The sequence below is a fragment of the Maniola jurtina genome, chromosome 23, assembly GCF_905333055.1.
Source record: "Maniola jurtina chromosome 23, ilManJurt1.1, whole genome shotgun sequence".
NCBI classification, from domain to species: domain Eukaryota; kingdom Metazoa; phylum Arthropoda; class Insecta; order Lepidoptera; family Nymphalidae; genus Maniola; species Maniola jurtina.
Window position 1 is genome coordinate 4,830,123 of NC_060051.1, and position 27,940 is coordinate 4,858,062.

At 35.2% G+C, this 27,940-nt stretch overlaps 2 protein-coding genes across 3 annotated transcripts in view; both read right to left on the reverse strand.

Annotated features, from left to right (window-relative positions):
- LOC123877335 (dual specificity protein phosphatase CDC14B-like) overlaps positions 1-10,061 on the reverse strand; it is a 34,948-nt gene extending 24,887 nt beyond the window's left edge. Inside the window, exons 1-2 of the mRNA XM_045923994.1 lie at positions 9,429-10,061; positions 7,298-7,483 (exon numbers count right to left, since the gene is read on the reverse strand). Of these exons, the coding sequence (XP_045779950.1) occupies positions 7,298-7,343 (46 nt within the window). The 5' untranslated portion in view covers positions 7,344-7,483; positions 9,429-10,061. The remainder of the gene's footprint in view (positions 1-7,297; positions 7,484-9,428) is intronic.
- Positions 10,062-11,163: 1,102 nt separating this feature from the next.
- LOC123877343 (pyrroline-5-carboxylate reductase) lies at positions 11,164-27,293 on the reverse strand. 2 transcript variants are annotated; one of them, XM_045924004.1, is made up of 7 exons: positions 27,020-27,293; positions 14,150-14,233; positions 13,642-13,712; positions 13,179-13,361; positions 12,333-12,545; positions 11,639-11,840; positions 11,164-11,284 (listed from the first exon to the last, which is right to left on the reverse strand). In XM_045924004.1, the coding sequence occupies exons 1-7, from the start codon at positions 27,027-27,029 to the stop codon at positions 11,208-11,210; spliced, it is 840 nt and encodes a 279-aa protein (XP_045779960.1). In that variant the 5' UTR covers positions 27,030-27,293; the 3' UTR covers positions 11,164-11,207. The 2 variants fall into 2 exon arrangements, with proteins under 2 accessions (XP_045779960.1, XP_045779962.1); XM_045924006.1 differs by lacking the exon at positions 27,020-27,293 and adding an exon at positions 18,911-19,022.
- Between the last annotated feature and the right edge of the window lie 647 nt (positions 27,294-27,940).

The window sequence follows — 27,940 nt, forward strand, 5'->3', positions numbered from 1 at the left end:
CTTTACTTGTGCCAAATTTCATGATTCTAGGTCAACGAAAACCCTGTAGGTTTTCTTGACCGACACGAAAGACAGACGGACAACAGACAGACAACAAAGTGATCCTATAAGGGTTCCGTTTTTCCTTTTGAGGTATGGAACCCTAAAAAATAACAGAAGACACTGGTGGATATGCATATAAATCGTCAAAAGTCGTTTTGTATGTTAATGAATTTTTTTCGACCGCTCGTCCTTGGACCACACGTCTTTGCATAAATTACGTAACCAAGGTCACGACACTTCCACCGTAGCGTAGGCCGTATGCCTGCATATGTTTTGTTACTCGTAGCATAGGAAATTACAGCTATTTCAGTACACTGGCTAAGGCCAAAGTTTAACACGATAGCCCTTGGACGAACGGAAGTCTAGCCTTCTTGACATTTAATCGCGTAGGTAGCTTCAACATGGCATAAAAATAAATTAGATAATGCCTCAACATGGTACCTACCTATCCGTACTAATATTATAAATGCGATGCGAAAGTGTGTCTGTCTGTCTGCTAGCTTTCCACGGCCCAACAGTTAAACCGATTTTGATGTTTGCTACAAAGTTAGTTTACATCCCGGGACGGACATAGGCTACTTTTTATACCGGAAAATCAGAGTTCCCACGGGACTCTTAAAGGCCTATCCGTTTAACCAATTTGTAGGGGTACAGAGGTAGCTTGCGTCCCAGAAATTGGAATAGGCAAATTCTTATTCCGGAAAATCAAACAGTTCCCACGGGATTTTTTAAAAACCCAAATACACGCGGACGAAGTCGCGAGAATTATCTAGTTAAAAATAAATAAGATAATTTAGTCAACTGGCCTTTAAAGACGTAAACAAGACAAAGTTCAGAAGTTCAGAATTAGAGACCTTTGCCCGACATGCACCTCGCAGCCGAACTTGCTTGACCATTGACTACCACCTTGACTACACCACTACGTCTGTGTGAAAACCCCGTAGGTAGGGACGTTTAGTTTTTCCGGGATGAAAATTAGCCTCTGTCCGTCTCTGGGATTCAAACTAATTCTGGGGTTAAACGGATGAGCTATGATAAGGTAACAGACTCACAGACAGAAGGCAGACATACAGACACACTTTCACATTTGTAATATTGTAATGAAATATCCATGTTCATAAGATGCCATGGATTTTATAATATTTACTTCGTTGGCTCAGTAACCCAAAGACAATCTTGGCCTTCGACACTAGATGCTAGGCACTTATGCCTATCCATTGCCAATCGGGTTTTTTGAGGGCTTGCAGGTCTTTGCCCACTTCGTTCTTAGGTGATTTGACTTCACTTTTACCGGTGAAGTAGGTACAATATATCTTTCATCCTAATCTCGCTGTCCAAGCCAACGAAGTCGTATTGATTTGGGGTTTTTATTTTGTTGTATTTGTTAGTGTTGTTTTTATTATTGGAGGCGATAATCCGAAGATAGAGCACGTTGGCGCATGTTACGAGTAAAAGAGGTCTATGTCCAATAGTCCATATTGGCTGAAGATGGTGATGATGTTTTATGAGGAGTGAATACAAAAAAAAAATTGAATAAATATCTACCTAGATGTATGGCACCTACTTACTGGGTTTGGATTTGGGGCAGGCGTGTAGAGAAAGCATATTTTCAATGGCTGAACTAAATAATTTAGTAAGGTCACCCAATTATAACATATTCAACAACTTAAGGCTATTCATCGGCCTCGTGGTAACCCCTATATACCTACCTATAAATGGATATCCAAAGAATGGCATTTTTGTAGGTAGCGTTTTAGCGTAGGATTTGTAACGTTTTTAGTCAAATTATGTTATTTGAGACGTGATTACTTAGTAGCTAGAATGCGTGGGACTAGGTATAGACATGTTTTCTGCAAAACATGTGCTTAATATCCTAAGAAGCGGCACAACCTAGTTTTGCATTTATAGATTACTAGCCGATGCCCGCGACTTCGCCCGCGTGGATTTAGGTTTTTTGAAATCCCGCGGGAACTCTTTGATTTTCCGGGATAAAAAGTAGCCTATGTGCTAATCCAGGATATTATCTATCTCCATTCTTAATTTCAGCCAAATCCGTCTAGTAGTTTTTGCGTGAAGGAGTAACAACACATACACATACAAACTTTCGCCTTTATAATATTAGTGTGATTTATTCTAGTTTCTAAAACCATACAAGAGACCAACATCCAACGAAAGACGTCCGACGTTTCGTTTGTAGAATGACAGCTACAATGTCACGAACGCAATTACCTCTGATTGGTTGATGCTCGCTCACTATTGGCTACATAATGGATTGTTACAACAAGAATAGCATAAGAGCCAATAACAACAATTGCGATTGTAATAATGATTGATGCAGGTTTTACGGAATCGAGCAACAGAATCAGCTGCTCGATTGCGTTGCGGTAGAAAGACAGCTACAATATCAAGATCGCAATCACTCTTGATTGGTTGACGCTCGGTCACTATTGGCTACAATACATTTTTGCAACAAGAATACCATAAATTCAGCCAATCACAACAATTGCGATTGTAATAATGGTTGATGCAGGTTTTCGGGAATCGACCTGCAGATAAGTAACTCGAATCAAATCCATTTTGGTAATTTAAACTTGCTAATTCGGATTTATGGCTAAACAACAGAAAAGGAGTTACATAAAACCTACACAATAGATTTTATCTAATAGGTACCTTATCTACTCTATTGGTCTATAAATCCGCCTACACCTAGTGACACTGTGATTCAGTTTAGCGAAGCTTGTATCTTTTGTAAAACCATCTTGATTCAAGTTAGACTCACAACCGGCTTTGATTACAAACAAGGCCCAATGAATGGGATTCTGTCAATTGTAGTGATGTAGGTATGTGGTAAAGTTGATGATGCTACTCTTGCTATAGGAATGTGTTCGCATCGCAACCACAATTTGAGAGAAACACTAACGTATGAACTAAAACTACTATGTTTTTATTTAATTTTTCCTTACTAGGTATTTTCAACTCTATTTTTAGCAAACCTTTGAGCATTTCGGTAATGAAAATGTATAAAGTTAGTGATTCTCTGAAAAAGGTAGGACGATCCATAATATTGGGTCGACTGCATTTGATACTCTAGTAGGTACAAGAAAGAACTCTGGGTGACTTCTGGATGTCCTGACTGGAAAACGAAATTTTACCTCATGAACTAATTATATTATTAGTCGGAATAGTTATAGGTCTATGGAAGACACCTTCGTTTTTAATAAAGGATGGAAAGTAATGGTCGTGCGGAAGGTACTTAAAACCGCCTCAAAAAAAAATTTAAGGTAATGATTAGTAGGATAAGGCATTAAAATATGGTAAGATGGATGGAAATGATAGCCTCGCGTTGCGCCCTTATCTCATACCACCAATAGATAGGTTCAAGATCAGAATCCTTCTCAGCGAGTGGCCTCAAATTCTCAATGGATTTTAATCCGAAAGTTCCTGGTCTGAATTCTTTTTTCCAGTTAAAGAAAACTTCCAATTGAATCTAAGTGTGGAACAAAGATATTTAATACACAAGAATCACCATTATTTTGAAAAATTATGGGCTTTAAAAGAGAAATTTTCGATTAAACAATTTAAAACTTTCTTACTTCTAAGTTCTCAGCCATGGACTTGGGGTGAAATATTTTGTATCAAAAGGAGGGTATCAGTTGTTAAGGGGCGGTTAGCGTGTCTTCCAAAATAATATAAAAAGATCATTTTTTATTATTTTTGTTTTTCTATACCATATGTGTTTCTCATAATAGACTAGCTTAATTCCTAAATATGATATATTTAATTAAAAAATATTTAGTTTACTTGACATGAATCTCTAAGGCCCCATATACATGAGAGCTTTTATAACTTCCGTTAAAAAAGCGTCCCAATAGAACAAAATTAATGTATTCCCAAGTAGGTGAGTGAACATAGGTATACTTGGGAATTGTTCTATTTGGACGATTTTTTAACGGACGTTAAAAAAGCTCTCGTGTAAATGAGGCCTTAGGGGGTAAAATAGGGGTTGGTTTGTGCAGTCCACGCGGACGAAGTCGCGGCTCGGGCATAAGCTAGTAACAAAATAAAATGTGGGAGTGTTCTTTGCAAGTTTCTTCTGATATGGATCTAAATAATTTTTATTCAATTCTTGTCGATTTTATTTAATTAAATTATCAAAATATATTGTGTAACAAAACTACCTTTTGAAGGAATTACTTATTACTTACCTACGTTAAGGAAACTACTAGAGTAAATCTTAAAACAATAAAAACTGTCTGTTTTATCCCATGTTAGCTAGTTACTTACTTTATTTAATGGGTACATTTTTGTTCACCTTTCCGTATGAAAACTGTGAAAGCTGCCCCTTAACTAATGGCTAAAGTTTCAACTGAGTAGTACCTCAGGGAGTAAGGCACGCCTGTAAAGGTGCAACATAGCTTTTCCTAAAGTACTTTTTGAACACGCATATTATTTCACTTTCAATATTGACGTAACCAAAAATACTCTAGAATAGAAACAAAATATGTCCCAAACTTTATGTTTAAAATTGTATCCCCCAAAGAGAGAAACTCTTTGGGGGTGTCTCTTTGATGGACAAAATCCATAGTCCATGCTAACATTTGACGATTTAGGGCGCTGCAACCACGCTGCCTCCGCGCGGCCATTTTGCGGCAAAGTAGGCGCCCTCACAAGTACTTGTAAAAGTTTAATTGAACAAAAATCTTTCTATTCCTATAGCCCAATTTTTTTATAAACGAATACGAATAGAAATATAGAATGGTGGGTTAGACCTTGCATTTCTAACCCACCATGGAATAAAAAACAGTCCGTTCTGTCTGTAGTTACTGACTCTTAAGCGCTCTGTCATGTCGTGACGGTTACTGAATGAACAATCTTACATTTCCTTAACAAAGCCATATTATACCAAAACTAGATTTACAATATACTCCTCGTAATAAAACAGTTTCGCCGAGTCCGATAAATTACTTCTTTGTGAGGCAGACTTTCTACTCACAAAAATCTCATTAAACCATCTCTATTTCCGGAGCAATATTTTTTGCAGCGTCGAAACGCAAAAAATTGACTGTGGCATGCTACTGCACTTTCATTTCATTCTCCTCTACGAATATAATAACTCTATTTCCATACTAATCCATACTTGATGTTATAAATGCGAAAGTGTGTCTATCTATAGATCTGTCTGTCTGCAAGCTTTTCACGGTCCATCTGTTAAACCGATTTTGACAACATTTGGTAAAGAGATAGCTTACGTTCCGAGGAAGGATATGGGCTTCTTTTAGTCCCGGAAAATCAGAGAGTTCCCACGGGATTTACAAAAACCCTAAATCTTACCGAGGTACAGGGTAGGGAAGTCTTGGTTTCCCATTGATTATTTTTTAGCTGGTGAAGGCTCAGGCCCGTCATCGGCTTAAGGCCTCATGGCTGAGAACTAGTCTTCGCGCTATACGGCTATAGGTGTCACCTACGATAATGGTGATGGAACGGAAATGGTTGGAGATGTGTTTAGAAGACCAATCAGATTATTTATAGATGATGTGATATTTTTTTCACGTCCTCACGTCATATATCAATAATCTGACTGAACTGCTGAACACATCACAAGTCCGCTCCGCTAGATACCGGGCAGTTCGATACTCGCAATCTATTAACATTGTCGAGACGTCAAACTCGTACTAATGATACTGATTTAATCCAAGTATTTCCCAGTAAAAATTATTATTATCATATTTTAGTAGTCATCATTATAACTAATGATTTTACCCCTTTTTTGTGGTTTAGCGACACAATATTGTATTGTAAATAACCAAATTAATCGTGGTATGTATCCGTTATTTACAATATAATTAGATACTTAATTAGGTACCCACTTAGTGAATTAACTGGGCACACTCCTTTAGATAGTTAAAAACTCGAATAGAAATAAAAGAATACTAATCATTTATTTGCAAAAGACAACCTCAAAAGTCAAAACTCTAAAAAAAGTACCTGCAATTTAACTACAGTCAATTACTTATGTTAATGTTCAAAGTCATTAATCATTTGAAATGGACAAGCAATGTGAGCGATTCCACAGTGGACCAACTAGGAGTAATGAGTTTGTACCTACTAAGGTAGGTATTTAGTTAGGTATAGTGTGAATCCGTGAAGGTCACCCACATCAAAGAGTTCTACTGGAGACCACAAGGCTGTGTTCACATTGGCAGAAAATCATATGTATACTTTGCACAATTAATATGCCATTGCATTTATATTATGCTTTATGGAGCTGTGGTTGAGTGATGAGGACGTTGGCCTCCTGTTCGGGGAGTCAATCCCCGGCACGCACCTCTAAATTTTCATAGTTATGTGCGTTTTAAGAAATTAAATGTCACTTGCTGTAACTACAGCACGATTGCGGTAGAGTGACGGCTACAACGTCACGATCGCAATCGTTTCTTATTGGTTGACGCTCGCTCACTATTGGCTACAATGCATTGTTGCAACGAGAATAGCATTTTAGCCAATAACAACAATTGCGACTGTAATAAAGATTGATGCAAGTTTTACGGAATCGACCTACAGTTTTAACTGAGAGTTCTCCTCACCTTTGAGAACATTATGGAGCTGCCAATCCACACTTGGATAGCGTGGTGGACAACGTGGGTAGTGGTAGCATGGGTGGTGATGGCCAAACCTGTCTCTTTCTAAGAGGAGACTCGTGCTTAGTATTGAGCCAGCCGCGGAAATGAGTTGATGATGATAATGTCATCAGTCATCGTGACATAGGACATAATTATCAGCTCTTCGGAACAGGGAAATAATGGCAAATATGACTAGCTGCCTAAGAACGTCCCTCGGTTATTAGGCCTTTGAAAAATTGGCCTTGAGGTAAAAAGTCAAGGTAAACCTTCCTTCTGTACAAACCCTAAGGATGCAATGATGTAATGTGCACTGTGGACATTGATGTCATAGGTACTGTTATGAGTATGAACAGTATGGCTACATGAACTACAATCGTAATTTATTAGTGTGTAAGTCATTCATTGAATTAGATGGTAGGGTCATACCAACAAATTCGTATTTAAATATATAAAACTTGTATAAAGCCAAGCTTTTATAAATGTAAGTACCTACTAAAAATAATCCAAAGAATGAAACCATGTCGAATTCAAGTTCAAGTCAGAGTACTTGGTAATATTTGAAAGTCTTAGCTAAATATCTAGTTCCACACCAGTTTCTTATCACAACTAAGATGACAAATTAAGTGCTTAGATACCTTTAATAATTTCTGTGGAGGATATGATGACGTCATTTTCGTCCATCCTCGCTTTGTAGCACAACAGGGTGGCTGATTTCTTTATCTTGACAGATTCTTAAACCCCTCCCACTCCCTGTGTGGCCTTTGGCTTTTATGTTGATGGCTGCTTGGTGGAATCCATTTTGGTTTTCGATTTGAGGTCACCTGTAAAGATTACAAGATTTGAGTCTCTCTAGGTTACTTGTTAGTGCAGTATTCTCTCTGCCTGCATGGATGTAGATGAAACACTGACGTACAAATGCTGTTAGTGTACAGGCATGGCAGATCAAAGCGATTGTTACTGAGGTCTACATTCAATTATATTTGGCTTCTCTAACAAGCTTGGATACCTGGAGTAATGACTCTGGCGGAGAAGGGTACTATATGCACAATAGACAGAAACATACAGGACTTAAATCTATTACTTTCGTCCAATACAAGCTAATGCTCAACATATTGTTTTTCAGTGCCTTTTATTTGTACAACTCATGCACCAACTTATTGCATGTTGTTGATACTATGTTAGAAAACTTTCTGCAAGAAGTACAAAATTTTATTATTATTGAACGAATGGTATAAGAATGCATGCCTACAGGACAAAGTTACATACATTTTTAAATACATATGGGTAAATAAACATTGGCAAACAGGTGCAAGTATGTGATTCCTATTAGAGGAACCAGTTAGAAAGTAGTCCTTGATACCTGTCCAGCAACTGATTATATAACCAATCAACTAAGATCCATTATACAATTGCACTAAAAAACTGTGTACCTAGTCAATTATTGTTAAATTGGCTTCAAAATGTTGTCCAGGTCATTTATTTTTATTGTAACAGCCAATTTTTCAATTACCGAATCACTACTTATATTATTATACTGAAATAGAAAAATGTTGATTTGTTGGTTTGTCTTTCAATCACTTCGCAACTGAGCAATGGATCGACATGATTTTTTTGCATGGCTATAGTTAAAGGTCTGGAGAGTGTCAAAGGCTACTTTTATCCCAAAAATCTTTGAGAACCTAAATCCACGCAGCTAAGATGCATGGGCATCAGCTAGATACCTAAATATATTTTTAAGATTATAAATTTATTATTAAATTATAAACTATCTCTATGTTAAGGAAAAATACAAAGTAAAGTTTATTATTCAAAGCCTAATTTAATTCATAACAAAAAAGGCCTATGAAAGAGCTGAAGAACAGAACATATTAGTCCATGAAATTAATTTTACACATTAGTCCATAAATTAATTTAACGGGATGGAGAAAAAATTGAGATTACAATTTCATTTTAAAGATGTTTAGGACTAATCTAGTTTGGTTTTAAAACATATTTGTAAGGCTATTTTTACTACCTTGAAAATCTAAATCATTGAAAATAACATAAATAAATTCAATCTTGGCCAGATTTTAGGCCAACCACATATTAGTCTGTTACAAAACTTTCTATCCAACTGAGTCTGTGAATGCGTCTTACCCGGCAAAATTCTGATAGTATGCCACATATCTACGGTTAATACAAAACGTTGTTGTTAATAGTTTAATACAAATTGTACATGTACCATCCATCCAGCATGTGTCCAAATTTTTCCTTGTAGTAATTTCTGATAATATGTGGCCAGCCTTAATGATGATTCTATCCTTGATACATTTTACTTGCATAGATTAAGCTTAAAACACTATTGAATACTGATACTCAAAAGTTTTTCTTTATAAATGAAAATAAAGCATTTTATGAAAGGAATACAATGTATTTGTGTTCATCATCTATATGTTTTTTATTAGTTGATTAATAAATTAATTAGTAATTACATAGTTTTAAATTAATTGTTAGTTGAGGTATATTTTTGGGTAACTTGATGTGGATTGAGGATGCCAGATTATTATTGGATGTGTCTGTATACTAAAGTGCCGAATTAGTGAGATTCTACTACATACATAATAAAGAATTAAAATGTTAATCTTTCAAATAAGAATACTATTATCAGACTACTTATTCTTGTAAATAGACTTCAAGCCAGAGAAATACATGAAAAGAATGCCTAATTCAATTTTATTATCTTACTTAAATGATTACTGTGTGTAAAACACTTAATTTAAAACATACCACTTGTTCTAAAACTGGTCAGAGCAGGTGCTACCGGCGTTTGGTGTTAGCCTTGATTGTTGACAAATCACAACAGATGTAACACAAAAACTTGCACATTTAGCACCAAATTAACTTCACAACTATTTGTAACACTTAACTGATTGTAACTTGAGAAACTATGATTAACACAAGAGGAACTAGTACTTTAAGAACGTTATTTGTCTACTTTTATTCTCATGCTCTAAAGTGCCGCGGCGCAGTTCCGACCATCAGCGTTGTGTAGGAGTATTTAATATACTACAGCGTGGGTAGGTTCCTTACTTAAACACAAGGTCATATCAGCTCTAAACTCGGACCGCAGAACCTTCGAAGCACTCTAACCGAATTCGGACGCTTTGTTTTCCAATTTCATGAAACAAAACCACACCATACCGATACAAAAACTAATGAAATCAAACTCAACGTAAGATGTAAACAAGTGCCGGGCGTAACAACGAATCACAATAGTAATTGTAGTAACACAAGGTCACGAATTTTCGTTCAGCCTCAATGCAATTTTAAATGATCTCCATTTAGCATGTGACGTATTTTATTCAATCCGTATTCACCAAACTCGCGGTCCAACAGCCGTTACAACGAAATGCGATAAGATTTTTTTTTTACTTGACGCTTGACACTTGTCACTTGTCAACCTTGTTGTCAACCATTTGTCAACCCATTTTTTCCAAAACAGCGCCATCTATTAAGAACTATGTAATAAATAAGGCATTGTGAGAGACCCAATTATTGTCTATGGTTAAAGTAGTTCTACTCTACAATAATAGATGACACTTTCATTAATGAGTTGTCACTCTACAACACAATAATAGATGGCGCTTACTTAAATTTTAACCTTGGATGAATTTAAATTCATTTAAGATTTTAACTCTAGTTACCCTAAGTTTTATGAATAGATTATTATTAAGTATGTTACTATATAGAAATTACTAGATCTATAAGATCTATTACATCTCTATCGCGAAATAGCCTCATCGGGTGACAGAAGGGCCGGCTCATTTATTGCGCAACGGATCAGTCTGGCTGTCCAGCGCGGAAATGCAGACAGTACTTGGCACCATTTCACGCGGGCATGGTGTGTATAGTAATTAGATAAGGCTAGCCAAAGGCTAGCTTTAAGTTTTACTGTAATTTTTTTCATCTACTATCATATTAGATACCTACAGGTTTTATGTCTACCCTGCCCCTGAAGCCTCAATTATTTATGTGCCAATATCCTACATATACGGTATATGTATATAGGGTATATGATATACCCTATATACCTACCTAGTCTGTTCAAAGTTAAAACTGCAACGTTTTTAATACCATCATCATATTTTAATGCCACCAAGCCCTGGTAAATACTACCTATTTATAAAATAGGTACCTATTAGGTACCTAGTAGGTTGTAGAACTCAGGTGCTAATTTGTTATTGCTACGTGAGAAGGTTTTAGAGTTATTAATTTAAGTAGATAGGTAACCTAATTATTGCACCGTGTACCTACAGGGAAAATTCAATACGTAGCAGTAGTTCTGAAACCGAGCAACCTCCTTCGTGTTTTCTCTAAGCTTCGCGACATATTATTAGGGAAATAAAAAATTGTACCGTGGTGGCGCTAGCAAGAAACAACAGGTAGGCCAGGTAAGTAGGTATTAATGAAACAACAAATTGAAAATTTGGATAGATTTTTTTATTTGTTTATAAAATATTTTGGAGACTCAATTTAAAAAAATCATTTTAAGTATAATTATTTTACTTATTGATATAATTTATTGACTACTTTACACCTTTCCATCGCTGCCGTCACTGCACCAATAACAGCTGATCTGAAGCCTGAAATCAAGAAAGATAGATTATTATCATCCTGCAATTATTTATGTAATTTGTACAGGCTTCGGTCGTGGCTAGTTACTACTCTACCGGCAAAGCCGTGCCGCCAAGCGATTAAGCGTTCCGGTATGATGCCGTGTAGAAACCAAAGGGGTATAGGTTTAGTGAAAACGGCCATACCCCTTCCATGTTAGCCCGTTTCCATCTTAGATTGCATCATCACTTACCACCAGGTGAGATTGCAGTCAAGGGCATTGTATCTGAATAAAAAAAAGCATCATCATTTGTCACCAGGTTTGATTGCAGCCAAGCGCTATAGTCTATATATTTTAAAAAAAGGAGCACATTATGCCATACCGTTCTTCTCTAAGTGATAGGTCCCCTCCGCAGTGGATCCTGCAGGGGATGTGACGTTGTCCTTCATGGCGGCCGGATGTCCGCCGTTACGCAGCATGGCCGCCGAGCCCAGTGTGGTCTGCGTGGCCAGACGCAGGGCCAGGTCCCGAGGCAGACCGCAACGGACCCCACCTTCGGCTAGCGATTCTATTAGCATGTACACCTGGAACATCACAAATTGTGATTTAAAAAACCCAGTTCTCTGTGGTTCAAAAAGCAGAACTAAATAAAAATTATTGTACCTACGTAGAGTCACGAAATCTCTGCCTATTTAAAATAGGTTCCACTTACATGATAATACATTATGTACTTATGTATTATGGTAGACGACGACTTTTCTGTAGCAAAAGACTGCACTCCACTCCTTTCTAGGGCTACAGAAGTATTTCTAGAGTTATTTAGAGTTCACAATTTTACTTACCAGTTGCACTCGCCCATAGTCGTTTGTACTGGCGGGTGCAAACTTAGCTTTGTTGCTGACTGTACATAGGCCAACCCGATCCCGATCCCTTCACAAAAGCATTAATTAAGAAGACCGCCCGTACTTAGCTTCTGCGCAAGTTCTTATCGAGGAATAATTAGAAGCATAGCAGCCACCTTGGAATATCTAAATATGTTAACTCTAGAGTTCGAAGATAATAGAGCGTAAACTCACATAAGCCGGACCACTTCCACTGAGAGCAGTAACAGCGTCCATCTGGTATTCAGGTACTTCTTCGCAAGTTCCTACAGCGCGGAATAGCTGTGCTGCCACCTTGGCGTCATCTGCCGTTGCTCTGGACCCTCTACTCAAAGCTGCAGCACCTTCATTGACTAGAGCTGGTGTGTTTGGCATCACTCGAATCACGCGAGCTTCTTGAGGGAGGACCTGAAATGGAAGGGAAAACAAGTTTTTGGATATGCTAGATTTAGGCTCTTGCAAGGTACAACTCATAATGATAGATAAAGTAGTTGGGTAGAAAAATTTTGGCTGCAGGAGAAAATCTTGGTTACGCAATATCAGGAAGTGGTCGTGAATCGTGAGAGCAACTACTTAGCCACGCGGGTGATAAGGTTTATTAAAAGAATATACATACAGCCGACCCTCGCTATTTGAAAAGGCACCTTGAGGCGAAAAGGCTATTCTAGTCGGTCATTCCAGATGTCATATTGTAGATGAAGTGGAGAGACTTTACCAACATTAAAGGTTACAATAAAATATGAACAAGACTGTACCGGATTTGATCTTAGATTTTTTCATAGGGCGGTGGTTGTTGTTATTATTATTTATTTAGCCCTTTTTTCCAAGCACATGCAAACAGTGTGGAATCAACTCCCATCGACGGTGTTCCCACTAGATTACAACATGGGGTTGTTCAAGAGGCAGACCAACAAATTCCTGAAAGGCCGGCGATGCATTGGCGGTACCTCTGGTGTGGCAAATGTTCATGGGTGGCGGTAATCACTTAACATCAGGTGACCCGTATGCTCGTTAAATTTTAAAAAAATTACTGTAATTTACCTTTTCAATGGTTCCAGTGGACACCCCCATAGCTACCGATATGAAAAGCTTGTTCTTCGACGCTGCCAGGTGTTTTACATCTTGAAGAGCTGGTACCACCACATCCGGCTTGACTGATACGATCACCACCTCTGACCTTTCTACTACTGGTACGTTTTCAAACAGTGCTGTTGCTCCCAATTTCTGGAAAATAAGTTATTTTTCGACTGAATTAGGTATATCAGCAAAGCCGTTACACGGTTGAAGACAACCGTTCTTCATGGCTGATCATACGGCTTGAGATAAAGACATTTCCGCAAAAAAAATTAGGATAATGGGTGTCAATGGGCATTGGATGAGTAGTCCCATAATAATATTTGTTACCATTTTTTATATGGGAATATGTGCCAAATAATTGTTATTTGTCATATTGTAGGAACTAGGTACTTTCACAACAATGATGTTTCATATCGATGTGGTTTACCTTAAATGCCTCAGCGGACACCAAATCGGATGGGTGACAGCTCGCTGTGATTTCATCTGCTTTTGCCAAACCTGCATGACAAACAAATCAATGTTTCCTCCATTATTGAAGTATGTATCTACTTTTGAGAATCTCTAGGTAGGAGTTTCTTGCTGGTTCTTCTCGGTAGGAACGGCATTCCGAACCAGTGATAGATTTTTTGACGATTCAAAAGCACTTGTAAAAGTTTAATTGAATAAAAACATTTTGAATTTTGTATTTATTGTCCGTTCACATGGACAACCCCCCTGTGCGTCATTATTACCTACTCATTTCTGACTGCTGTGATGTGACCTCTTTCCATTAATAACATAGGGATTTACCCTATAAATACATTTACTCTTTGGATTTTCTTGGAATCATGGTCATGTACCCACCTATAAGGTCTCTGGATTTCTACCCTCCAAGATTGATGTCATGGTCTACCAATCTAACTTCGACTCGTACCTACTTCTAGGTAGGTACTTACCAGCTGATATGAATCCACTTGCCAAGGCATACGCCAACCTTCCACCGCCAATAAAACCAATCTTCATTGCTTCTTTCAGCGATACTGAAACAAGAACGTGTCATATCAAGAAATTTTTTGTCTAAGTATATTTTATTATGCTAAAATTGACTGAATCAGAAACTTGGAGTCTAAAATAAACATTTGTTGTAATATTTTTAACCCCCGACCCAAAAAGAGGGGTGTTATAAGTTTGACGTGTGTATCTGTGTATCTGTCTGTGGCATCGTAGCTCCTAAACTAATGAACCGATTTTAATTTAGTTTTTTTTTTGAAAGGTGGCTTGATTGTTTTGTTTTGTTTTTACAGATAATGACAATAATAATACAATATTACAATAAAGCCATGAAAAAAAAGACTAGCCACTCTCCAAAAAAAAGTGTGTACATATGCAGTCAATAAGATAATGGACGTGTCGCTTAGAACAGCTATACACCAAAAACTAAAATTTTAGGAAACTAGAAAACAGAACTAAACAATTACCAAAAATCGAAAATAAAGTAATCGTATCGTAACATTTAAACTTAAGTAAATAACTTAACCTAAAAACTAAGACATTAGTAGAACTATTGAGATATTATATGTTATTATATTATATTATTATATTATTATATATAGAGAGGGCGCTGCAGTTGAAGTGTAGTGATATTCGCTCCGTAATTTTATGAGAATATCAAATAGTTAAAGTACAAAACTTAGTCTATTTCTAGTAATAAACAGAAGATCTATATCCAATAATTACGTGCAATTGTTATCGTAATCAAAAGTGACCGATAAATACGTAAAAAAGTGCATCTTCGTTCTATCTACGCGTGACGACTGTGACAATATGGCGCCAATGTTCCGTGTGCAACAATAAAACTTACCAATTTCAAGGTAAACTAGTGCCCATTGTAAACCGAAACAATAAATAGTAGAAGAGAAGATCCTACGAAGTTACTTTTCTTTTGTGCCAAGATTGATAGTAAGAAATGGAAATAATTACCTAATTAAAGAATAAATATTTGGAAATAGACGGTGAGCGAACAAAAACATTCGTTTGTGCACTGCGTACCTACATACTTATTGCCGCATAACCAAACCAAAACAGATATTAATTACTATTTTTACATACTTACCATAGTTACATTAATTTGAGCTTATAAAAATTGGACTATCTACCTATATACAAAATTACGGGAGTAATAGATATCACTGCACATTAGGCACTATTCCACGAATAATAAACTAACAATGGAAGGTGTTCCACGCATGCTAGAAGAGATTAAAGAACAATTTAACTCTCAAAAAAAGGACTTCCTAGACATGAAAGAACAAATGAACGCAATAAATAAAAACATTGATGAAAAATTCTTAGTTGTCTTGGAGAAATATAATGAGCTGGAGGAAAAAATAAATAATCAGCAGCAACATATAAATTATTTGGAAAAATATATTAGACGAAAAAACTTAATCTTCTTTGGCATTGAGGAAAAAGAGAAGACCTACCAAGATTTAGAGGAAAACATAATAAATATAATAAACAGCAAAATGAATTTAAATTTTGATAAAAACTGCATTGAATACATAGGAAGAATGGGTAAAAATAAAAATAAGTTGAGACCAGTAATAGTAGTTTTATCCTCAGTGGGGAGAAGAATAGAATTGCTGAAAAAGAAAAAGTGCCTTAAAGAAACGAATTATTACATAATGGAAGATTTTCCGAAAGATGTTCTGGAAAAAAGGAAAGAATTAAGAAAAAGTCTTGAAGAAGAAAGAAAGCAAGGAAGAAATGCAATTTTGAAATATGACAAAATAGTATTTTTAAAAAACCAAAAAGAATTGCTTTCTAAAAATTCTGTATATGAAATGAATATGGCGTCGACTTTGGAGACAAATAATAATCAGAACATTCAAAAATACAACAAAAATAACAAAATGTTATCACGAAAACTGCATAAAAATCAAAAGCAAAAGTAAGTTTAAAATCAAGATTGCCCCTCTCTGCCTCCCAAGCCGGCTGGTCACCGTGGGAGTGCTAGACCGCGACCCTTCTGATGGTAAGAATGGCAAGAGTAATAAAATAAAATATTAAGAAAAACGTAACCAACAGGAGGAGGCCTTCGCCTAACAGGCGTACTGAAAATAACAGAACATAATATCATAGCTTAAAAATATTTACATAGGATTACTAAAAACTGAAATAACTATTATATTATATTATTATTTAATACTATGAAGTACGAACTAGAAATCAACTGTGGTGTAAAGGATCCTTACTTATAAGCACACTGTATACATGCAGATATTTACTATAAAACAACATTATTTTTACATAACATAAAGTGACTAACTATATAAGTATTACTCGCAAGTGGAAACTTAGGTGCATTATAAATTATATTACCTACATAATTACCATTAAGAAAATAAGACAGGGAAATGTTTGTATTTAATTGTAATATAAGTTATAAGAATCGTAATATTGAATAAGTATATTTTACATACAATATGATAGATAAAGATAGATATAATATGTATAATCATTGCTTCTTCAATATGCTGTTGTAATGCAACTAATATGTAATATGCATACGGATATATTTTAGCAACATCTATTGTGCTTTTTAAAATATTATAAATAAAAACATAAGATGATATTGTTGTCTAGTAAAAATAATGAAATTTGAATTGTAAATTAGTAGGTACTAACTATTATAGATAACAATTAACAATAAATAGGTACCTTCCCATAGGCCTATACCTACCATGTGATTGATATAGGTGTAATGAGCTTTTCCATTAAAAATAGTTTTTATTTAGAATAAATTGTGATTAAAAATCAAAATTTAAATTAAGAAGTTATTGTTATAGTAATAAATTGTGTTCACTAAGAAAACAAAAATGGAAAGAAATATTATACATATATTTGTTGCTACTGTAATTATAAAATTAAAAATTCGAATTATGTAAACTTACCTAAAAAGCATGTATAACTTACATAATATTGTATTTTAAAATGTAAATTTTATTTTCAGTAATAAAAGGCTTATATTATATATTATATTATATTATATTATATTATATTATATTATATTGATCAAGAGTGTTCTTAGCTATAATCCAAGAAAGTCGGTTCAGCCGTTTGAAAGTTATCAGCTCTTTTCAGTTACTATAACCTTCACTTGTCGGGGGTGTTATAAATTTTTATTTACACTTGTTTCAAGTAAGGTAGGTAATTATACGTATACGCAATAAACATTTTACGCAGTTACCACGATTATCTTAGCTTTTCTAAAGGGGCTAAAGATAATTTTATATAAGACAATGCGTTTTATAATCCGATGGGCTTAGTTTCAAGAGCGGAATAGTCATGGTAAACACTCCTGCCAAAGTTCTATCAGTAGTAAACGTTTGTGATACCTACTGATAACCTGCAAAAGGGCACCGGCCACTTGCGCAAATATAATCTACAAAAAACCGGTCAAGTGCGAGTCGAACTCGCACACAAAGGGTTCCGTTACCATCGTTACAAGTTTATGTACTTTAATTTTCATGGCAGTCATTTTGTATTACTTGATTGTTATTTTAGCGGCAATAGAAATGAACTTTCTGTGAAAATTTTAACTCTCTACTTATTACAGTTCATATTTCATAAGATACAACCCGCTGACAAACAGACGGACAGCTGAGATTTGAGGGTCCCATTTTCACCGTTTGGGTTCGGAACCCTAAAAACTGGTCAAGTTAGTATCAGCAGAACACTCATAAGATTTCGTAGAGTATGCTAGTTAGTAGTAATAAACTTTTTAAATGTATAGTACACGACAGTTCGAGATGGCGATCGGGGTGGGACGCCCCGCACACCCGCACAGGTGCGGGATAGAGCGGGTGACGCCTTATACTCCGATTGCCATATCCACCTGTCGTGTCGTAGGTACCTAAATCATTTAATGAGGGGATAAGCTAAATTTTATTTTTGACTGACTTTGACTGACAGCCCATAGTCTCTCCCTATTAGTAGGTACATGGTCTGAAAATGGTCATGGTTTTTTCAAAATTTTATTCAAAATGCCTCTATATTATGTAATTTAATATACCTTATTGCACCACAAAACACAAATGACAGGTTAAAAAAAAATGCGCTAAAAATGTAGGTAGGTACTAAAAGATAGCGATAAGACCGCCCGCTCTGTGTAGTGGTAACAGGTTTTTTTAACCGTGCAAAACAATTTTTTATGTCTTGTATATGAGCGAAACGGCTGAGAAGGGACCTCCTGGGTAAAATTTCTGAAAATATTTTTTTTAGTGGAGGTTTCTGTCGCTCGGTGTATTTTAACATTGTTCTTTATTTATATATATGAATTCAGAATTTATTTTTTCCTCTTTCATACCTAGTCTTTCTTTTGATATCCCACTTGACATACCTATTTAGCAAAAAAAAAAATATTAGAGACTCCCACTGTTTTCAATGTGACATCCGTCAGGCCAGGTCGAATTTTTTCCATATAAAATGTAGCCTGTCACCCGGACCATAATAGCAAATCGATTGAAACCTCATTCATCAAAATCGGCTCAGTATTTTAGGCACTACGGTGGAAAGTGGAACACATATAAATACAAACCTACATACCTACGAGTTCATAGACTGCTAAAATCAGAAACCCTTCTTTTTTGGCTTTGCCGTAGTCGGGAAAAAGTAACTTATTTTAATGTCTTGGCGTAAAATATAAGAAGACTTACATCACGATTGTCACAAATATGATAACGCGACGTGCTCCTCAAACAGAGCTTGTCCGCAAACTACTCAAAGGTTATATTATCTGTTATCAGTTGTACGATTTCACTGTGTACACTTCATTAAAAAACCGGCCAAGTGCGAGTCAGCTTCGCGCACCGAGGGTTCCATAATCGGTAAATTGTTTCGACATTTTACACGATAAACCAAAAACTAGTATGCATAATTATAAATAAAAAACTGTTTTAGAATATACATGTACAAGCGCTCTCATATGACACCCCATTTGGTATATTTACCTTACTTTGAAAATTGAATATATTAATTATTTGTTTATGCACACATTTTAATTTTATTTTGTGATGTAACCACAAATTCACGGTTTTCGTTTTTTCTTGTGCTAAGATAAGACCTACCTGTCTTTCATGATTCTAGGTCAACGGGACCCTAAAGGTGTTCTTGACAGACACGAGAGACGGACAGACAAACGCACAGGAAAAACGGAAAACGAAGTGATCTTATAAGGCTTGTTTTTTCTTTTTGAAGTACGGACCCCTAAAAAACAATTAAAAACATGCTATCATAAAAATAAAGAAAAACCGTGAAGTTCGACTCGTGCAACCCATCTTACGCATTGAGAATCTAACAATTTCATTCTAACTCTTTTTCAAAGCATACCTAATATTATATACAATTGAAAATTATCTCAGACAAAGAATCAAGAAAAAAAAACAATAAGACAAAAGAATAAGAAAAAGACAAAACAGCAAAAAAAAAAAATCATCTTACGAATGAAAGGTCTCGCTACGACTGTAACAGCTAATCACACAGCAATGCACCTTAAATGGTTTTCTACAGAAAGTAACAGAAAACTAAATAAAAACTCGTAATATTCGCAATAAATTAAATTAAATCTTTTTGTCTTTATCACTCTTCAGAGCTTTTCCAATTTTCTATACCCTAACTTGCTCGAACACGGTATTATTATTTTGATGATAAGTCCACCTTGATTCTTTGTCTGAGTAGATTATGGAAATGACAAAAACAAAATCGGCCAAGATCGAGTCAGACTCGCGCACCGAGGGCTCCGTACTCGGTTATTTTTTCGACATTTTGCACTATAAATGAAAAACTATAGTGCATAAAAATAAATAAAAATCTGTTTTAGAATGTAAGTACAGGTAAAGAAAGCTCTTTCAATTATGATACCCCACTTGGCATTTTACTTTGAAAATTGAAACACATTTTAATTTTTTTTTTCTTGTGATGTAACCACAAAATTCAAGGTTTTCGGATTTATTCCTTTACTTGTGCTATAAGACCTACTTACCTGCCAAACATGATTCTAGGTCAACGAGAAGTACCCTATAGGTTTTCTTGACGGACAAACGGACAGACAGACAGACAGACAGACAACAAAGTGATCCTATAAGGGTTCCGTTTTTCCTTTTGAGGTAAAAAGTGTGTATTTGATTCTCAGCTTGCTTACTTTTTAGGGTTCCGTATTTCCATAGAAAAAAGGAACCCTTAAATCACTTCGTGGTCTTAAATTAGATTAGCTAGGGCACTTATAGATTAGAAATCTGTGTCATCATATTGCGTAGATTTCTAATCTATGTCATAATAATGTACCTATGTGATTAAAGTCAATTTAGTACTACCAACTACATTCGACCTTGTCGTCAATTTACTTAGCAAACTGCAATGAGTGATAATAGGAATGCAAGCGAATGTTTATAAAGTGCATTTATTGTTACACCACATATTCAAAATAGTTCCAGGCGGCAGAAATTTAAATGATAAGATGGATAGATAGCTAGAAGTCCTTATTGCACACACAAACATGTAAACGAACAACACAGAAGGAAGAAAACAGAAAAAAAACAATTGTGTGCAAAGGCGGCCTTATTGCTTAGAGCAATCTCTACCAGGCAACCTTTGCTGAAAAGAGAAGCTAGTGTTGGATAGTACCAAAAAGTTAGAAGTAAGATTTCAGGGCCAATACCGATCGTTAAAGAATTTAAAATACTTTTATGGTCGATTCGATTTTTACACTAAAAGTTTCTAGTGCAAAACCTTCTGACTGAATAATCAGCAGGCATTTTTGTTCGTTTAATTCATATTATGATTAATTAAAAGTAATCACATACTACCTAGGTTTTAATTACACTTATCACTAAGTATGTGACGAGACTATCTACCATAGTTTCTCAAACTTTATCTCGATCACGGCCGTAAGGTCGCCGGCTTAGCGGTGTTTTCGGATATCAGGGGGCACGGCAGTGCCCCCGCCAAGACGAGCCAAACGGCGGCCGGGGCGCTACGTAGTACCTTTTTCTCGAAGTGTTTCGCCGTATTTTCGACCCGTCATAACTTCGGTCTGGATGGCGCTAGAAAGCTGAAATTTTCAGTATAAGGTGTCCTCAGCAAATGTACCAAATATACTAAGTATCAAATATCTAGCTTTTATGGTTACAGATTTATTGATACCTAAAATACGCCGTTTTCGTCCCTCACTGATGATCATCACTATTCATAGTCTGTAATTCTAGGGTACTTCCAGAAGTCCTAGAAGGCTGAAATTTGGTATGTAGACTAGAAATTGCATACAAACTACAGGAAAATTAAGAAATTGGCAATGCCCCCCCTCTACGACTCTTATGGGAAAAGCAAATCTGTAAATTCTGTCGGTAGAATGCTGATATTTTCAGGATAAGATGTCCTTGGCAAATTGATTAAACGCATTGAGTATCAATTGTCTAGCTTTTATAGTTTCAGATTTATTGACAGTCAAAACTTCTAGTCTGTAATTCTAGGGTACTTCCCGAAGTCCTAGAAGGCTGAAATTTGGTATGTAGACTAGAAATTACATACAAGCTACAGGAAAATTAAGAAATTGGCAATGCCCCCCTTCTACGCCTCTTATGAGAAAAGCAAATCTGTAAATTCTATCGCTAGAATGCTGATATTTTCAGGATAAGATGTCCTTTGCAAATTGATTAAACGCATTGAGTATCAATTGTCTAGCTTTTATAGTTTCAGATTTATTGACAGTCAAAACTTCTAGTCTGTAATTCTAGGGTACTTCCCGAAGTCCTAGAAGGCTGAAATTTGGTATGTAGACTAGAAATTGCATACAAACTACAGGAAAATTAAGAAATTGGCAATGCCCCCCTTCTACGCCTCTTATGAGAAAAGCAAATCTGTAAATTCTATCGCTAGAATGCTAATATTTTCAGGATAAGATGTCCTTGGCAGATTTATTAAACGCATTGAGTATCAATTGTCTAGCTTTTATAGTTTCAGATTTATTGACAGTCAAAACTTCTAGTCTGTAATTCTAGGGTACTTCCCGAAGTCCTAGAAGGCTGAAATTTGGTATGTAGACTAGAAATTGCATACAAACTACAGGAAAATTAAGAAATTGGAAATCCCCCCCCCCCCCCCCCCCCCCCCCCTACGACTCTTATGGGAAAAGCAAATCTGTAAATTCTGTTGCTAGAATGCTGATATTTTCAAGATAAGATGTCCTTGGCAGATTTATTAAATGCACTGAGTATCAATTGTCTAGCTTATATAGTTTCAGATTTATTGGCAATCAAAACTTCTAGTCTGTAATTCTAGGGTACTTCCAGAAGTCCTAGAAGGCTGAAATTTGGTATGTAGACTAGAAATTGCATACAAACTACAGGAAAATTAAGAAATTGGCAATGCCCCCCCTCTACGACTCTTATGGGAAAAGCAAATCTGTAAATTCTGTCGGTAGAATGCTGATATTTTCAGGATAAGATGTCCTTGGCAGATTCATTAAACGTACTGAGTATCAATTGTCTAGCTTTTATAGTTTCAGATTTATCGACATTCAAAACCTCTAGTCACAAATTCTAGGGTACTTTCTGAAGTCCTAGAAGACTGAAATTTGGCATTAAGTAGGTATTTCAAGAATTATGAACAACAGATAAATTAAGAAATCGGGTCCCCCTTTATGCCCTCGTGTATGAAATGCATATCTGTAAAATCTGTTGCTCGAATACTAAAGTTTACAGGATAAGATGTCCGTGGCAGATTTATCAAACGTACCAAGTATCTCTGTGTTTCCTGAAGTCCTAAAAGACTGAAATTTGGTATATCTGCTTCAAAATTGAGTTGCAAGATTCCACCCGAACAAATATACTTACATACGAGTACATTGCAAGTTGAATAAAAGCTTTTAAAAAAAGAGGTAACGATAGAGAGTGGGCCATGAAAATGATGTACCTACAAGAAATAGATCCAAAAAAAATTTAGGGCACCTGCCAAAAAGAAATGAAATCCCACCAAAAACATTTCATGTAAAAAGTTAGCCAAGACTCACAAGTTCATAACGTTTTCACTGTTAAAAAGTTATGAGATCTCTAGTAGAGCCAAGCCCCTAGCTGAGCTTAGATTTGTGCTGGCCATGGGACCTATCCCAAGTCCAAAGTAATATAGCTCTTAAATGTTCTTGACTATATCACATTTATAACAATAAATAACAAATCACTCTACTTACAAGCTCTGATTCTACAAACCCTATATCTTGGTAAAAAAAAGTACGGCTTGGCCGTTTAATGTTCGTAAAACTATTACATGACATAACATATTAAACGTTAAAAGTTATTAAACGGCCAAGCCGTCTTTTTTTTTACCAAGATGTAGGGTTTGTAGAATCAGAGCTTGTAAGTAGAGTGATTTGTTATTTATTGTTATAAATGTGATATAGTCAAGAACATTTAAGAGCTATATTACTTTGGACTTGGGATAGGTCCCATGGCCAGCACAAATCTAAGCTCAGCTAGGGGCTTGGCTCTACTAGAGATCTCATAACTTTTTAACAGTGAAAACGTTATGAACTTGTGAGTCTTGGCTAACTTTTTACATGAAATGTTTTTGGTGGGATACCTATTTCAGAGAGTGTTGTGAAAGTGAAGTTTTCGGTCCCCCTTCACCATTTTACAACCGAGCTTTCATCTTTATGTCGTTGTCATTCCATCTAAAGTCTACACGCACGAAACGTTTTTCGTCTATCATTCCTCATACGCATGGCTAAGGTTTGGAATACTCTTCCGCGATCTGTGTTTCCTACCAATTACAATCCGGTTATCTTTAAAACAAGAGTGAATATGCAAGTTCTAGGTAAACGCGTCCCTTCTTAGACCACATCATCACTTTCCATTAGGTGTGATTGTGGTCAAGCGCTTGCCTAAAATGAATAAAAAAAAATAACCCCCAAAAAACCCAAACAAATATTTTTTAAGTAAATACCTAAGTATTTTTTTTTTACTGACAACCATGGGATTACATCCATTATTGTCAATAAGTAACATACAAGGTTAATTGAAGTAAGAAAGTAAGTTATTATAAAAATAAAACTAAGAAAAGATTTTAAATAGGTATCTATACTAATAAATAAAATTGGAGTGTCTGTCTGTAATTTCGAAATAACTACCTCATATTAAGCTCATGGTTATTTGAACGATACCATAACTGAATCACACGTTTTTAAAATTTTTGTCTGTCTGTCTGTCTGTCTGTCTGTCTGTCTGTTTGAAAAGGCTAATCTTTGGAACGGCTGAACCGATTTTGACGGGACTTTCACAGGCAAGTAGAGGATTGACCAGGGCGTAAAATAGGCTACTTTTTTAACCGACTTTCAAAAAGGGAGTTGTGTTTTTCTACCTATGTACACCGAAATCTCCGAGATTTCTGAACCGATTTGCGTCATTTCTTTTTTAATCGATAGAGGAACTTTGCGACATTGTTTCATAAAAAATTTGGAGTCCAACTCCTCAATCCTGATGCTGCAGGGGATCTGACCAATCCACGCGGGCGAAGCTGCGGGCATCAGCTAGTATTTAAATAATATAGTGGACACGGCGACAAGTCGTGTTATATTTTTTTCTTGCTCTATTTTTCAATTGATTGCTATCCCACTATTCCAGTGGCAATCATTGGCGTAATTTTTATGACATTGAACTATATAAAAATGATGAAATAAGTATCTACCTTAGCTACCGTATTAATTTCACCTTCTTTATTATTCATAAGGACAAATGATTGTCTTATCAAATAGCTTAAAAACAAATTCTGTGCAAAAAATCTTTCGTTTTGATACCTACGAACTTTTCAGAAGTACAGCCTTCTCGATCCTTGAAAGGAAAACCCCTCATAGAGCCCAAAAATAGCCAACATAATTGGTTATATACCTAATTATATTTTAAGGCCATAAGGTCATAATATTATGTAGCAGGAAATTCTCTTCGGTCGACAATTTTATTATGTGATGCATTCCTAACCAACATTTCCTACAAGTTACAACACAAGCATAAATTCGCTCCTCTTTAAATATGTTAAAGATCTGATAAAAGGTTATGTCCTGCAAAATTTCCTATGTTGACGAAGTTATGAGTAGATACAGACATAATATGCTAGTTAAATATATATCAATTATTTATAAGCAGTTTTGTAAATATAGATAAGAGTAATATACTCTTGGTGTATTATTTACAAGGCCGACGAGTTGATCTAATGACGTGCTGTGCATAAGCTGATGCAAAGTCCAGTATTGATTTGCATGTTTATGATGCACCAGGAATAATTTCCCGGTAACTAGATACATTCAGATTTTAGATAATGCAGACTTACACTGCAGTCTTTAATCACACTAATATTATAAAGGCGAAAGTTTGTAAGTGTGTGTGTGTGTGTGTGTGTGTGTGTATGTTTGTTACTCCTTCACGCAAAAACTACTGGACGGATTGGACTGAAATTTAGAATGGAGATAGATTATACCCTGGATTAGCACATAGACTACTTTTTATCCCGGAAAATCAAAGAGTTCCCACGGGATTATTCAAAAACCTACATCCACACGAACGAAGTCGCGGGCATCAGCTAGTTAGCTATAAAATAATAATAATAATTTCATCAGGTTATTAATTATTTAGGTATTTCTCGTGAATTTTATTTATCCACGACATCTTTTTCCTGGAATAAAAACCTAATATTTAAAAGGTACTGGACGATGTCCACGACTTCATCTACATGCACTTAGGTTTTTTTTTAAATCCCATAGGAACTCTTTGATATTCGGAATAAAATCTAATCATTGTCCCTGGGATGCCAGCAATATTTTTAAGAATTTTGTTAAAATCGGTGAAACGGAGGGCTGTGAAAAGGTAACATTCAGACAGACAGACACGCTTTCGCATTTATAACACTATTGATAGCAAAGCTTCATCAAGATTGGCTTGGCTTGCATCATGCGGTTTGGACGTGAAAAGATATTAGACAGGTCAGGTATACTTACAATTTTATCGGATTTAAGAGGATATAAAATAAAGCTAGATTCTCATTGAATATCTTATAAGAACTTTTTCGATAGAACAATCTAAATAGGTTTAGAGAAGTTACCGAATATCGACGTCGTTCTTTGGCAAAGTTTCATGCTGGTTGTCTTTTGAAACAAAAAAAAGTCGAATGAAAAACAATTGAAAAACAAACCTTATCAAAAACAGCGATGTTTTTGAAAAAATTATAATTTTTCAATTTTTCAAATGTTTCACTGATTGGCCAGAAAAATTACAATCGATCGGAATATTGTAATCTTTATTGAATTACAAAAGTTTCCATTATCACAATCCTACATAATTTAATGTACAAAATATAGATTTATCCAAAAGATAAGCAATTTATTTACGACATACCGATATCGTTTGATAAAATATAACAATCACCGAAAATGTAAATATTTAATCATAAGTACTAAGCACCTATTAACCTACGTAAAAGTAAATAAGAAAAGCTGTTTAGTAATTTATTTATTTTTTAATCTAAATGAATTGAAGAAAATTTAAAAGAGAAATGATTATTTATGAACAATTTGAGAAATATTTATATTACATGTACATTAAATTGTTAGTAGAATAGTTGACTCGGGGTCATAAATAGCTTTAAGAAAAACTACAATTACATCAAAAGTATATTCAACAAAAACTTTTGACATCCTTTTAAGCAGGTAGGTACTTAAGTTTATTGATACTTAATTTGTATGTTTATTGTTTGTTATAACGCTTAAAAAAATTAAAAAAACTTACGAGTAATCATTTTGGTGTTGGGTGTCCGTTAAAAATAAATAAACTTAAGTTAAAATTAAAGAAAATATTTGTCACAAATCAGATCTAAAACACCTCAAATTCACTTCTCGAATCGAGACTAATTGTTAAAGTTGTCACTTAAAATTATTTTAATTTAAGGTTTTAATCCTATTTTATTTTATATCGTTAAGTGAGAATTTTCATAATTATTGTTGTTCAACGCGTATCGAGTAACAGAACATTGTGCACAACAAGCTCGTTATATTATGTCCTCAATGAGTTAGGTACAGACAAGGAAAAACGCTTTATATGCACTATTTATTAGGAAAATACATAGGGTAAGTACATATTACAATTATGTAGAGAAAGTAAAATTAAAATAAATTATATGAACTTTTATAATCGAAAATCTGGATAGTTGAATGTATGAAAAAAAGCGATTTTTGTACATATTATTTACACAAAATGTTAGGTCCAATGATATAATACATAGTAGGTTAAGGTCTTTATTCAAAGCAACAAATATACAAATCGAACTTATCAAAAAAAATCATTGTTTTTTTTTTAAATATTACAATAAAACAAAGCTAGCCTTATCTTATTACTATACAAATCATGCCCGAGTGGAATGTTGCCAAGAATACTGGCTGCATTTCCATGTTTATTAAAAGAATAAAGATACATTTTCGTTTGTACATAATATGTATCAGCTAACATACATATTTTCTTTAATTATTAAAACATTGCAATCTTAATCATCTTTAATTTAGTTTAAAATAAGTGATTTGTAATTATTTTCATTTGGCGTAAACAATTTTTCTTCTTCATTGCTTCTACATCACGAATTCGTTTTCATCATCATCATCAGGACATAGGCCTTCCCTAATTATACTCCATAAAAATACTCTTTTTGTTTTTCAA

Coding starts and splice junctions, on each gene's coding strand:
- LOC123877343 (XM_045924004.1), bottom strand. Junction 12,546..13,178: donor CCACTGGAACCATTGAAAAG/GTAAATTACAGT, acceptor CTTCCATTTCAG/GTCCTCCCTCAAGAAGCTCG. Junction 11,285..11,638: donor CTATCACTTAGAGAAGAACG/GTATGGCATAAT, acceptor TCTTGATTTCAG/GCTTCAGATCAGCTGTTATT.